General features: G+C 39.0%; 1 protein-coding gene across 2 annotated transcripts in view; it reads right to left on the bottom strand.

Annotated features, from left to right (window-relative positions):
• hlcs (holocarboxylase synthetase (biotin-(proprionyl-CoA-carboxylase (ATP-hydrolysing)) ligase)) overlaps positions 1 to 7,610 on the bottom strand; it is a 28,694-nt gene extending 21,084 nt beyond the window's left edge. Inside the window, exons 1-5 of one of the 2 annotated variants that reach the window (XM_086160551.1) lie at positions 7,274 to 7,610; positions 4,555 to 4,695; positions 3,887 to 4,049; positions 1,862 to 2,877; positions 69 to 248 (exon numbers count right to left, since the gene is read on the bottom strand). In XM_086160551.1, the coding sequence (XP_086016677.1) occupies positions 69 to 248; positions 1,862 to 2,877; positions 3,887 to 4,049; positions 4,555 to 4,695; positions 7,274 to 7,546 (1,773 nt within the window). In that variant the 5' untranslated portion in view covers positions 7,547 to 7,610. The remainder of the gene's footprint in view (positions 1 to 68; positions 249 to 1,861; positions 2,878 to 3,886; positions 4,050 to 4,554; positions 4,696 to 7,273) is intronic. The other variant, XM_086160552.1, reaches the window with a different exon arrangement.
• Between the last annotated feature and the right edge of the window lie 4,913 nt (positions 7,611 to 12,523).

The raw sequence follows: 12,523 nt of genomic DNA, 5'->3' as shown, positions 1-12,523 counted from the left end.
AAAACAGGCCATTCATTGAAGGTGCGCCTTATAATCCAACGCGCCTTATAGTGCGGAAAATACAGTACCTGGGAGGTGGCCAGCAGGTGGATGGGGCTCGGCGCTGGAGCCTGACTGGGTTGGCAGCTCAGGCCCAGGGAGGTAAGGATCTCTGTCAGGATTTCGCATCGCAGGCTGTTGCTCATCTTCAGCTTGTCGAAACCCTCTTTTGTCAAGCTCGGGTCGTCGGGAGCGATTTCCAGGTGGACCTGCGGACATGGGATGCATGGGAGAAAAAACTGAAAGACTCGCTCCCCGCCTGTCCCGTGTTTAAAAGTGTGGACATTTAAAGAGCAGCGTTTATTTATTCCCAATTTCCTGATATGAAGTCATGTTCATTTTTTGACACTTTTTCTACCGAATGCAAGTGTCACTGCAAAAATGTTCTGTCTAATTCATCTATAGTAGAAATTAAGTCAGGCATGAATGTCAGTGACGTGGAGAGAAGAAAAAAAAAATCATCCAAATGTGAGGATCTAAATAAATACATAAATAAATAAATAAATAAATAAATAAAACAAACAAACAAAAAAAAAAACACTGATATTTTTACATTAAATGGAATCAGAAAGACTTTTTAATAATTGCATTAGAAAATATCCCAAAAAATCTGATTAAACTAAAACACAAGTCTGCAGAATTTCTGAATATGGACAATTACTTTGTATTTAATTTGCAAAACAACGGTCAAATTTCATTGTGGAGTACTACAGGGAGAGGGGTTTCGAAGTCTTTGTTGTTGTAACTTATGGCGCTGAAATCCCAGATGATTCCGGTCATGGACCGATTGTCTATACTGAGAAAAGCAAAACACAATAAGGCAAAATTGCACATATCCATTGTGGCAAAAAATTCTGAAATTGAGCTGCTGTTTAACTGACTGGTAATAATAAAAATATAAAATGTGGGCCACAAAGGAGGACATTCAATGACATGTCAAACACATGTCGTGATCTAATGCTTAATCTGAGAAGTACTCTTAAATTACTTAACACATCAGTTTAAAATAAAGGATGTATCTTAGCTATGAATCAGAATATTAGACACACTCATGAATTTTGAATTCTTGATTTTTTTATAAAATTACCTTGCAAAAGCATGCCCCTTGATCAAAAAGTAAAAACCCAGAAAAAAATTGATTCCTTTTCTCCTTCTTCGTGCTGACAATCAGATCATTTCGATTACACCTTTTATGCATCTGCGGAAAAAAATCTAGATTTTTAATCTACTATTCAATACAATTAAAAATTGTATGGCATAGCATTTGAAGAGAAAATCCTGATTTTCCCTCGGTTTCATAAAAAAAAGAAAAAAAAAAATTTTTTTAATCTGCAATTTAAAAATCTGGATATTTAATCCACATATTTTTCGCAGTTTCATTAATAATTTGGATTTTTAATCTGTGGATTGAAAATCCAGATTTCAATCAGTGGATTAAAAATCAATTGGTTTTTTTCGCAGTTTCATTAAACATTTGGATTTTCAATCCGCGGATTGAAAATCAATTATTATTTTTTTCCGCAGTTTCATTAAAAATTGGGATTATTAATCCACGATTTAAAAACCTGTGATTTAAAAGACTGGATTTTTAATGAAACTGCAAAATAAATGCAGATTAAAAATCCAGATTTAAAAAAAACCTGGATTTTCAATCCACGAGACAATTTTATATACGGATTTTCCTCACAATTCTAGTGAGACAGCAAAAAGTGAACCGCGACATAGCGATGGACTGCTGTACACAAAAATGGACTCCTCCGTCCAGTTCTAAAAGAAAAAACATTGATGACCATTAACAGTTGAAGTAACGTCCTATCTTTACCTGACAGATGACCGCTTCCCCTCCATCCTCTCCATGGGTGACCCTCACAATAACCATCTCCCTCGGGTGTGGGGCCTCCCCTTTCAGTTCGCCCCACAGCTCCACCTCTCCCCCGCCCTGAACGTCTCTAAGGAAGACCTTGCCGCTCGCCAGCGCGCTCAGCTCCAGCTCCGTGCTGTCCTCCCGGGTGAAACTCAACCTGCGCACCTGCCCGCAGAGGTCCTCCTTGACCTCCAGAGAGAGGCCGGCGGGGCAGAGGGAGGAGGCGAGGCCCAGGACCCTCCCGCCCTGACCCAGATAGTTCAGAAAGCGCGTCTGCAGCTGGGGCGTCAGCGGCTCCTCCTCCGCCAGCACCAGGAGCCTGGTGGTGTCCAGCCAGGGGTCGCTCAGCGCCTGCTGCGGCAGGAGGGGATAAACCGTGTAGTTCTCCATGTTTAGGCAGTCGGTCAGAGCTCGCCGAACCGTCTCGAAGCGCTCCTGGCAACCGCTGGTGTAGACCAGAACATTTGGCAGTTTGTTGCAGTGAACGATTCCCGCCTCTCGGCCGGAGGACTCTTCGGCCGCCTTGTCCGGCTCGTCCATAATCTCATCGCCGCTATCCGGCTGCGCGGAGTTATCATCAGGAAGGTCTGGGATATTCTCCGCCGAGGCGAATTTTACTGACAGAATGGTGCTGTTTTCTAGCTCCAAACACTCGTTGCAGCTGGACAGGTGAAGGTGGTGTCCGTGGCCCTCCATGTGGTGGTTATTCCCCAAAGAACGGTCCTCTGAGTCACAAACGGGAACTAAATCTGAGGCGTTGCGGGTCGGCTCGGACCCTCGTCGCTCCTCTAACCGCCTCCTTGCCTTGGGCGTGAGGAGAAGGCTGGTTAGACGGGATGGCGTCTGCTGATGGTTCGCCAAATGTTGACCTTTCTCGGCTGGGGCGCTGCAGGGCGATGACGTTACTGTCATGGGGCTGTGCGAGTGCTGCTTCTTCAACAGTCTGTCCAGAGTGGAGTCTTTTAGGAGAACGGCTGTAAATACAAGTACATTGGAAAAGTGACGATTCATTATTTTCCTCTATCGAAAGCAATTAAAGAACGGTGTGCAACCGTAGGTTCATCCAACCCAGACTTTTACAACGGTTTTGTACCAGGATTCAAACGAAGCCCGAAAGACCTTCCCTAAGGGCATCGCTTGTCGGGATGACATATGAGATGAAGCATTTCAGACCAATGCTGTACTTGTGTCTAATGATTTTCACAGTCACAAACTAAAAACTGAACGTCAGAAGGAAGTCTTTGGAGTTTTACTGGAGTCACAGCGCGCTCCCATCATCTTGGACATTAAGTGTAAAATGCTAATCTTAGATCAGTCTTTTCCCAGTCTTGGGCTTATAAATTGACAATATAAATCGTGTTGAATATTATTGCAAATCTGTCAGTCTCTACGGTGGCACGACACAATCAATCAGGTAGACAATCGGCAGAGCGATATTGGCGGCCGAGACGGTATTTATTAGCGGTATGGATGAACGGGAACGGCGAAGGATGTCCCGATCAGTTTGGACCCCCCAGACAGAGGAGAGGATGTTGGGGCTGTGGGCAGAATAGCTCGTCTTGCACGATGTTGACTCTCACAACCAAGTGGAGAAGGAAAAGCAATGGACTGAAATAGCAACGGCTTTGCAAATACCCGCTGAAACATTGCATGGGGCGTAAAAAATTGCAGACAGAATCACGTTATAGTCTTGTGAATAGTGACACTGTAAGATTCATTGGCTTTGCAAAATCTCAGTCTCAGGGTTAAAACTCTTAAAGCAGATAGTTTTCCATGAGTCTCTTCCAAATCTTTTCAAAGTATTTGGATGTACGGGTAGCATTAGCGGTATCGAAAAACATGATCATATTCATGTGACTATATTCATACGCACTTCTTCATGTTGAAAAGTAACTTGGGGCTTCCAACCCATGCTCAATGAGTGTTTTTTTTTTGTGGCAGGGACAGGTTGGGCGACGCAAAATGCAACTGAGGGACACTTACGGATTATTTTTGATGGCGCCAGTCCTGTGTCCAGTCGGAGGCGATCCTCTATAAAAGCCACCCCGAGCCGACTGAAATTCTCAATGGTGGCCTGAGCCAGTGCCCTGAATGGACGGCCGGGACTGCAGGCCAGAGGACAACAGTAGTCAGACCATTTCAACACCTGTTAAAAAAAAAAAAAAAAAAAAAAAAAAAAAATCATGAATTTGACAATCAAAATGTATATCGCAATCAAAGAAATTAAAAAAAAAAAAAAAGGATGTAAAAATATGGCGTTTTTTGGGGGGTTAGTAATATAATGAGGATACATTCGCTCTACATAATCTGCCCTTTCCTGGGTGTTTGCCCACGTTGCCGATGTGACCGCAGTTATTACGCTTCTGCAACTTGGTGCATTAGAATGCTTCTGCGCAATTGGGGCGACCTTGCAAGAATGAGTCAGTGCACGGCAATGACCTGATTTCATGTTGCTGCTGTTTTAGACGGGAAATTGCAACGATTACGAGAGTATTAAATATAAATTAGAGAAAACGGTGGAAATATATATAAGCTGATTAGTTCGCTGTAGACAAAAGGAGACGAACGGCTTTTTTCCCCCCCAAGTCAAATACATTAAATCCAATCTCAGCTATTGCGAGAGTATATTTGTGATAACACATTGTGCCTACTTTCTTGTTCGCCGTGTGAGATGCGTGGTCGTCGAACGTGTGTTCGGCGGCTTCTATGATGAATGAAATGTTCGCTACCCGTGGGCAACTAATGACCGAGGACTCCGCCAACACGGTCCATTTGCCGAGGTCATCGCAAACCTTGAGACAGCACAGACAGAAAATAAGTAAATAGTGACACATAGACATGACAGGGAAGTTAGTCATAAGTAATGCACAGATGGATACAAAGGCCATTAGGTTACACTCAACTTTATTGTCATGACGCATGTGCAAATGCAATTTAGCTTCTAAATGCCAAAAAGCAGCAAACTGATGAATAAATTATCAGTATGTACATAGTATATTATGTCAATAATTTACAAGGGCTGTACAGATTAGGTAGTATGAACATATAATACAGATGGATATGTGCATTAAATGTAGTTCCATCTGGACATAATATGGACATCATCTACAAGTAGAAATGTAACTATGTTAAGTTATTCTATACAAAAATACAGGTGATATAGACATTAAATAGTGCATAAATAAATAGGTATCTTATCCTTATTCTTTTGGTTTTTCCCTTCAGGAGTCGCCACAGCGAATCCACCTTCTCCATATAACCCTTTTCTCTGTATCCTCCTCTCTCACACCAACTAACTTCATATCTTCTCTCACTACGTCCATAAATCTTCTCTTTGGTCTTCCTCTAGACCTCCTACCTGTCAGCTCCAATTCCAGCATCCGTCTACCGATATATTCTCTATCCCTCCTCTGTACATGACCCAGCCATCTCAGTCTGGCTTCTCTGACCCTCTCTCCACAAACATTTAACATGTGCTGTTCCTCTGATGAACTAATTCCTGATCCTATCCATCCTGGTCCCTCCCAAAGAAAACCTTAGCACCTTCATCTTTGCGACTTCCAGCTCTGGCTCCTTTTTTTAATTTTTTTAAAATCACTGTCACTGTTTCTAGGCCATTCAACATTGCTGGTCTCACCACTGTCTTGTACACCTTTCCTTTCATTCCGGCTGATAGTCTTCTCTCACATAATACCCCTGACACCTTTCTCCACCCATTCCTACATGTCTTTACCTCTTTTCCACACTCTGCATAAATAAGAAGAATAAGAAAAAGAAAAAAAAAATATCTTAAATATAGAGATGGACTGTGAAAGCAGCATGGAATTACTGGGAATTGATTTCAATAAACTATGCCTTCCAGACAGAAGGAACTCAGCTATTAAAAAAAATCTTTTGCTAAGCACAGATGCTATTGTTACATTACTGATGGAATTTTCTGTGTTTAGAAAAATAAAAAATGCACTACTATATTGTCCTGTCTCCATCATTATTTAATGTACACTGAAACTGTTTTTTGTAGAGCATAACTCATCATCTGTAAATTATGTCCATAGCTCCTGCCTATAGTCTACATCATGTAAGGCACATAACCATCTGAATATGTTCTTAGGAACCAATCTGTAAATCACTTGTAAATTACTGACACCATGTACCGTGAACATACTGTTAATTTAATGATTATATCTGTGATTGCTGCTTTTTATGCACTTTTGGTTAAAAGCTAAACAGCATTTCGTCACCACCCGCAAATGTGTAATGACAATAAAGTTGATTCTGATTTGATCTAATTTTGTCTAGTTTATAAAATTCCCCAAGCCAGTGACTTTAAATGAGTTACTGAGTTGATGTGCGAATTGTTGATTCTAGATTTTCAAGGTTTAAAAGTACTGAGAGTTTGTTGGGATTTTTTTTTTTTTTTGGGGGGGTGGGGGTGTCACCATTTGGTTCATATTTAATCGCAATAATGAAAATTCACTTTTGGAAACTATTGCTGTGTCCTACTTTTGTTAATTTACAGATCATGTAATGAGGCCACTGAGGTTGTTTGCATCTTAACGGATCGCCTTAACTTTTCTTTTGGAAACTTTTTTTTTATGCGTGAAATCACATTTAGGTCGCTTTCCACTTTCGCCTCCATGGGGTGAGTAGATACAAACAGACCCTGCCTTTCTCTTTGTGAGATATACAGTATCTGCACCCAAACTGGCCCGCTTCAATGCAAACACTGACAGAAAACAGCTGCCGATCGAAGTCTAACATCATCATACTGATTTTTTTATTTTATTTAGTCATTTATTTCTTAAGTTTCTAGCCTCGAGCTGTGCATCAAAAGAACAAGTAAACAAACATATCTTTGAATGCACAACCCCACCACCTCCATATCTGCTCACCACTGTCATGCAATATTTATAATTTTATAAATATAGTTTAAGAAATGTTTAAAATGCATGCAATTATATAATATTTATATATTCACACATACTCCCCAGGACACCTCACTTATTTCATTTTTACTACCCACCTCTCCTGATGTACCCCTGTCATTTCTATAAATATTCCCTGCGCAAAGCATTTCTTTTATATTTTATTCTATGGCACACAGTCTTCGCTTATTTCTATTCTTTAAGAATTCTATTATTAGTGCTCTATTAGAATCAATAATGATCGAAATCCTGTATTTGCAGATTCTTTCTACGATGACAATATGCAGACTTTCCTACCCTGTAATGTTACTGTGACACTTGGGATCAACAAAGTTAAGCTAACCGGTTGTCAGTCCACGCAGAATGCAGGAATATTGAACATTGAACATAAGTTACATCTAAAATATATTGTATATGTCGTTTAAGGGCAAGCTTGCCTGCTCACCTGGAGCTCGGTGACACAAACGGATTTGTCCCCCAGCTGGAGGAAAAGGTTGTTGTCCTCCTCCGGATCCGGTTCGGGCGGCCCGGGTCGCTGTTGCTGCCGCCGGGCGGCTTCGTAGCGTCCGGTCGGCGGTGCCGGTGCTGAGGCCGAGCCGGAGCGGATACGGAAGCTGAGGCTGCTGCCGTTCGCCCCGGACAGTCGGTTGCGGATCAGCGCCGAGTAGCACTTATGGAAACGGACCCAAAGATAGACGTAACACACAGTTATGAACATCCTAGCCTGCCGACTGCCGCCGCGCCATCCTCGCTCTGCATTTAGTCCACGTCAAACTCGCCACTTCCGTGTTTTGGTGTCACGGCAGCGAATGGACTTCCGGCATACAAAAAAAAAAAAAAAAAAAAAAAAAAAAAAAAACTGAATGCAAAAATGTTCCCCCGATTTTACATTCGTTATAGACGATTTTGAATGATATAAAAAAAATCTTTGAAACTTATGGAAAAATCCCCCAAACCAAAAATTATATAGTTTTATGACTAATATCCCTTTAGATCCACTGAGTTAAATACATATTTTATTCTCCTTTTTATTTTTTTATTCTTCATTTTTTATTCATTATTATGATTATTATTTAGTTTATCATTCTTGTTTATTAATTATTTCCCCCTCTTATTTCTAAAATTAAACATTTCTCACAGGCCTGTAATCTTGTTTACTCCTACAGTTAATTGATTGCATACAAAATGAATGACCTTATGTTTCCTCATGCAGGTTAATATCATTGACATTCGAATTTATTTAGCCATGTTTGTTTATATATTTTGTCTGTTTATACTGTATATGTTCGATAAAACTAAAAAATTAAAACTTAAAAAAAAAACGAATAGACTTACGTCCTATTAATTTTTTTTTCAGCTCACAAATATTTATGGTGTTTCAAGCATACAAATCAGTGAAACCCCCACAGCAGAAAACTACAAAGTAATAAGAAAAACAAACAAGAATTAATATGATGTATATTTGTATATATTATGAACTTCCGTCCTATGAATGGCGGCATGCAGCAAACATTGCCCTTCCGCCATTCTTCTTCTACTGATGAATTCCAGTAAACTACCGGACTGTGTGGCTTGATACTGCCCTCTACAGGTGATGGTTTTGCATCAAATTATGAACATCAAAATAAAGTATATTTAATTACTGTACAGAAATTGTGCAAACTGTGCGATTGGTAAGAGATTTCAAGGTAAGCTGCGCTTTGCATTTTTGTAATAAACATAAATGTGGCAAGGAACAATTGGAGTCAAGGAAAAATTGCTCCTTAGAAGATGGTTTTAATTCAATAAACAATGAAGAGTGGAAACCCAGGGGGTGTCTCTCTCAGTGCTTACCGTTAGCCTGCACTACCCCGTTTTGGTGCAGGTTAGTGTCACACATCGAACACAACATTGTACAGTCATTCAACCATGGAGTTCCTTCATAGAAGCAGAGAAGCTCCCAACGGTCATCATCATCATCATTTGTGTAGAATTCTGGGAATTATGGGAATCAAGGAGTTGGATGGCTCTGGGGACAAAGGTTGCCCCTCTCCTCTGGGTTTTGCAGGCGGGGCCGTGGAGTCAGCGTCCTGAGGGGAGCCGCTCGAAGGCCTGGTCTTGGCTTTGGGACTGATCTACGAGGAGCTTTTAGGCTGTTGGAAGTTCTTACAAGTGGAATTCTTATCAGTCTATGAGACTGAAACACAGAATTTAACGTTGTCTTTTGTTTAAGAGTAATTATACACATCGATTCATTCCCCCACCTCAAATCACAACTGAAAGCACATCTGCTTAAAGCAGCCTATTCCATCTGAGGCCAACTGCCCTGTGACTTTTATTTATTTCTTTTTATCTATTTTGTTTCTTTGATATCTGTATTTTGCATATATGTCTGTATGGAGTCCTCAAGTGTCGAGTAAGGAACCTGAAATAAAATTTATTATTATTATTATTATTATTATTATGCAAAGTGCAATGGAATATACAAGTCAAAAGTCCAGCAAGCACATTTTCTTCTCAGTCAATGCATAATATTTTTGTTGTTGTTAATGTTTAGACAGATATGATTGATCCATCTACTTATCAATCTAACACAAACAGCTTACAATACAGAGATTAACAAGCACACAGATCCCCTTTAACATGCTATTTATTGATTTGCAGCACATTGCTAATATCTGATCTTCTATTTGCTCATTGTTTAGCTGTGCTGATATTTACAGACGTGCAGCCATCTGTATACATGTACAGGTGGCCAGCTTATCATACAGTTGTATAGTTAATTTCTATATTTTATGTTGAATCTTCAGATGTTTGGTACCATGCAGCCTTCTTAATTCTGAGTCTGATTATTTTTTAAGGGTATCAATAAATCAGAAGCATTGTATGTGAACGCAAACTTTGTCTCATTCCATGTGATATCAAATTCTCTCTTTTCCTCTGATGATTATTGAACTTTGGAATTCAATTCTAGAAGAAGCCTCGCCTGAAAACAATCTTTCATAAATATGAAAACACAAATGCAAAAAAAGACTACATGGCATATATGTCAATGGGGAGGACTTTTTGAGGAAAGTGGTACAGAGACCACCAGATACTGATGCTGATCAATGTTTTGTCCTAATGTATCATTAAATACATGATATAATCATAGAAAGAGTTGTAGCATAGAACATACTCATTGGTGTTGTTCATGAATTTGGTTCCTCCACGGAAACACATAGAGTATCATAGTAATAATAATACATTTTTTTTAAAAAGCGGCTTTCAGAACTGCAAAACTACAAAAACACCAGTGCACCAACAGAATTTATGGCAAGAAATTAAAAATAGTATCTATCGTTTGTGTGGATTGGAGCTTAGTTCTTTAATCATTTGTTGGTTATTTGTCTGGGGCAACAAAATATCAATTAAATACAAAAAAAAAAATCAAACAGTGTCCCAATGATTGAGTCTATCTACACTTTGACATAATTTGCGAGTGCTGATGTCAGAAACCATTTTACGACCAGAATGGTGTTTTATTTCAATAACGTTGCAGAAAAAAAAAAGTACAAATACATTTTAAAAAGTGAACTTCGATCACATATTCCACTTTTCATATTGCAATGTTAACCAAAGGTAAACACACTACACACACAAACACACACACCAATGACTAACATGACAAGTCAATGACATGCTATTGTTGAATAAACTGACACTTCTCTCACACCTCTGACTCAAATTGGAACAAACAAAAAGTAACTGAAAAAGAGGGTTTCTGCTGAAACAGAGGAGAGAATTTGAAGAGAAGCGTCTGCCTTGTTTCTTCAGAAGACAACGTCAAATGAAGAGAACGTAAAATGACGAGAGGCTCAATGCTAAGGATAATGGCGTCCTGCTGAGTGACCAAATCCAGGCAGAGCACAGCCGGTATTCCTCCATGGGAGCCTCACCAAGTTCCCTTGACAGCAGACAGGCGTGTTTGTGTACAGCTTTATCTTAAAAATAAGATTATCACTAAAGTTCAAATGGTGTTGAAAGCACATAAACAAAACGGTGCGGAAACACTTTCTTCGGTTGTTTGGAAATCGGGAGTCCACAGGCCTCCGTAGACCAGAAGGATGGGAGTGAAGCGGTGTCTTACATCAAGTTTGTACTTATTGTTATCTTCGATTTCTACCCTCCAGGCTGTTTCTGTCACTCTCTATAACTTTCTATAACTCTCTCCCTATGTTTTTTATTTTCATTTTTTAATTTAATTTAATTTAATTTAAGTTAATTTAGTTTAAGGTAATTTAAGTTCATTTAATAAAAATTTTTTTTTTTTTTTTTTTACGTTTTGTGTGATGCTTGGCAAGGAATAAACAACAAAGTGTAACTGATCATGCCGTTTCCATTCATTCCTCATAAGAGAATGCGCAGGACTATTGGGAGAAGGACACCAGACTCCAACGGTACGCAACCCCTTTGGAATTTAGAATGAATTAACACGGCATATAACGTAATTTCACCTTTATGCTATGTATAAACAAAATATGTGTTGCATTTTTTTAAATCAACAACTGCAGAGAAAATGAAATTACATTTCTGCATGCAAAAAATATTTTCAATAGACTTGCCAATGTCTATTTGAGTCCTTCTTGTATTTATGAAAAAAAAAAAAAAAGTTACAAGATTGCCATAATCTTTAAATTTACAATGAAATTGAAAAACAAACAAACTAAATTAAAATACATTTTAATTAAAAACTCATCAATTGTTTTCAAAAGCCACAGGGAGGGGCATCAGAGTGATCAAGGCGCCGTGGATTGCCGACCCTTGCTCTCGGTGAATCAACTGTGTTATTCAAAAAAGGTCAGGACATTTTCAAAAGGACATACTTGTGTAATAATTTGGAAAAAAAAAATGTTTTAAATTCCATGTCTAACCTGGCAAATCCCCGCCAAAAAGGATTGGCAGATGTTCTGAATGCAAACAAAGCACTGCCGTGTGCAAGTTGACCGACCTGGAAGCGCATTTTCTTCTCACTCAATTACCCAAATCCTGTTGTTGCAAACGTTTTATCATTTATATTCTATTCATATTGTCATTTAGTTCTGGTTGTGTATTTTTCACCCACACTGTTCCTTATTGTTGCCCATTGTTATCCATGATGTTGTTGTTGTTGTTGTTGTTGTCGTAGACGGCTGATGTCTATTTATTCGTGGATGTCTCGCTATCCTCTGTCTTCTGCCTTTCTATTTATATGTATATTCATATTTATTTTCCTTTTTTTGGCATAATAACTGTTATACTGTTGTGAAAAAAGAGTTTCCCCTATGGGGATCAATAAAGTTTTCTAATCTTATCTTATCTTATCTTATCTTATCTTATCTTATCTTATCTTATCTTATCTTATCTTATCTTATCTTATCTTATCTGCACAATGGGGTGAAGGGTAAAGGATTTGCAACCATTCACTCCCTCATTTACACACTGCAAGGAGAGACTACTAATCTGGGATAAGCATATATTAATAGAAGACGAAAAACACACACACACACACACACACAAAAAAACAATAAATTGGATAAAGCAAAGCATTATATATATATATATACACTGTTCTAAGCTATCAAATGATTGAATTCTGCTGTTTTTTTCTTCATTCTTAAACCATTTCTTTTTTTTCCCCAGAATTTGTGTCGTAATATTGTGTTTATCTCTACCTCCGAGCACTAACCTTCAGAAA

The sequence above is a fragment of the Fistularia commersonii genome, chromosome 15, assembly GCF_037954325.1.
Source record: "Fistularia commersonii isolate RoL2024-O1a breed Wild chromosome 15, RoL_Fcom_v1.0, whole genome shotgun sequence".
NCBI classification, from domain to species: Eukaryota; Metazoa; Chordata; class Actinopteri; order Syngnathiformes; family Fistulariidae; genus Fistularia; species Fistularia commersonii.
This window is presented reverse-complemented; position numbering and strand designations above follow the sequence as displayed.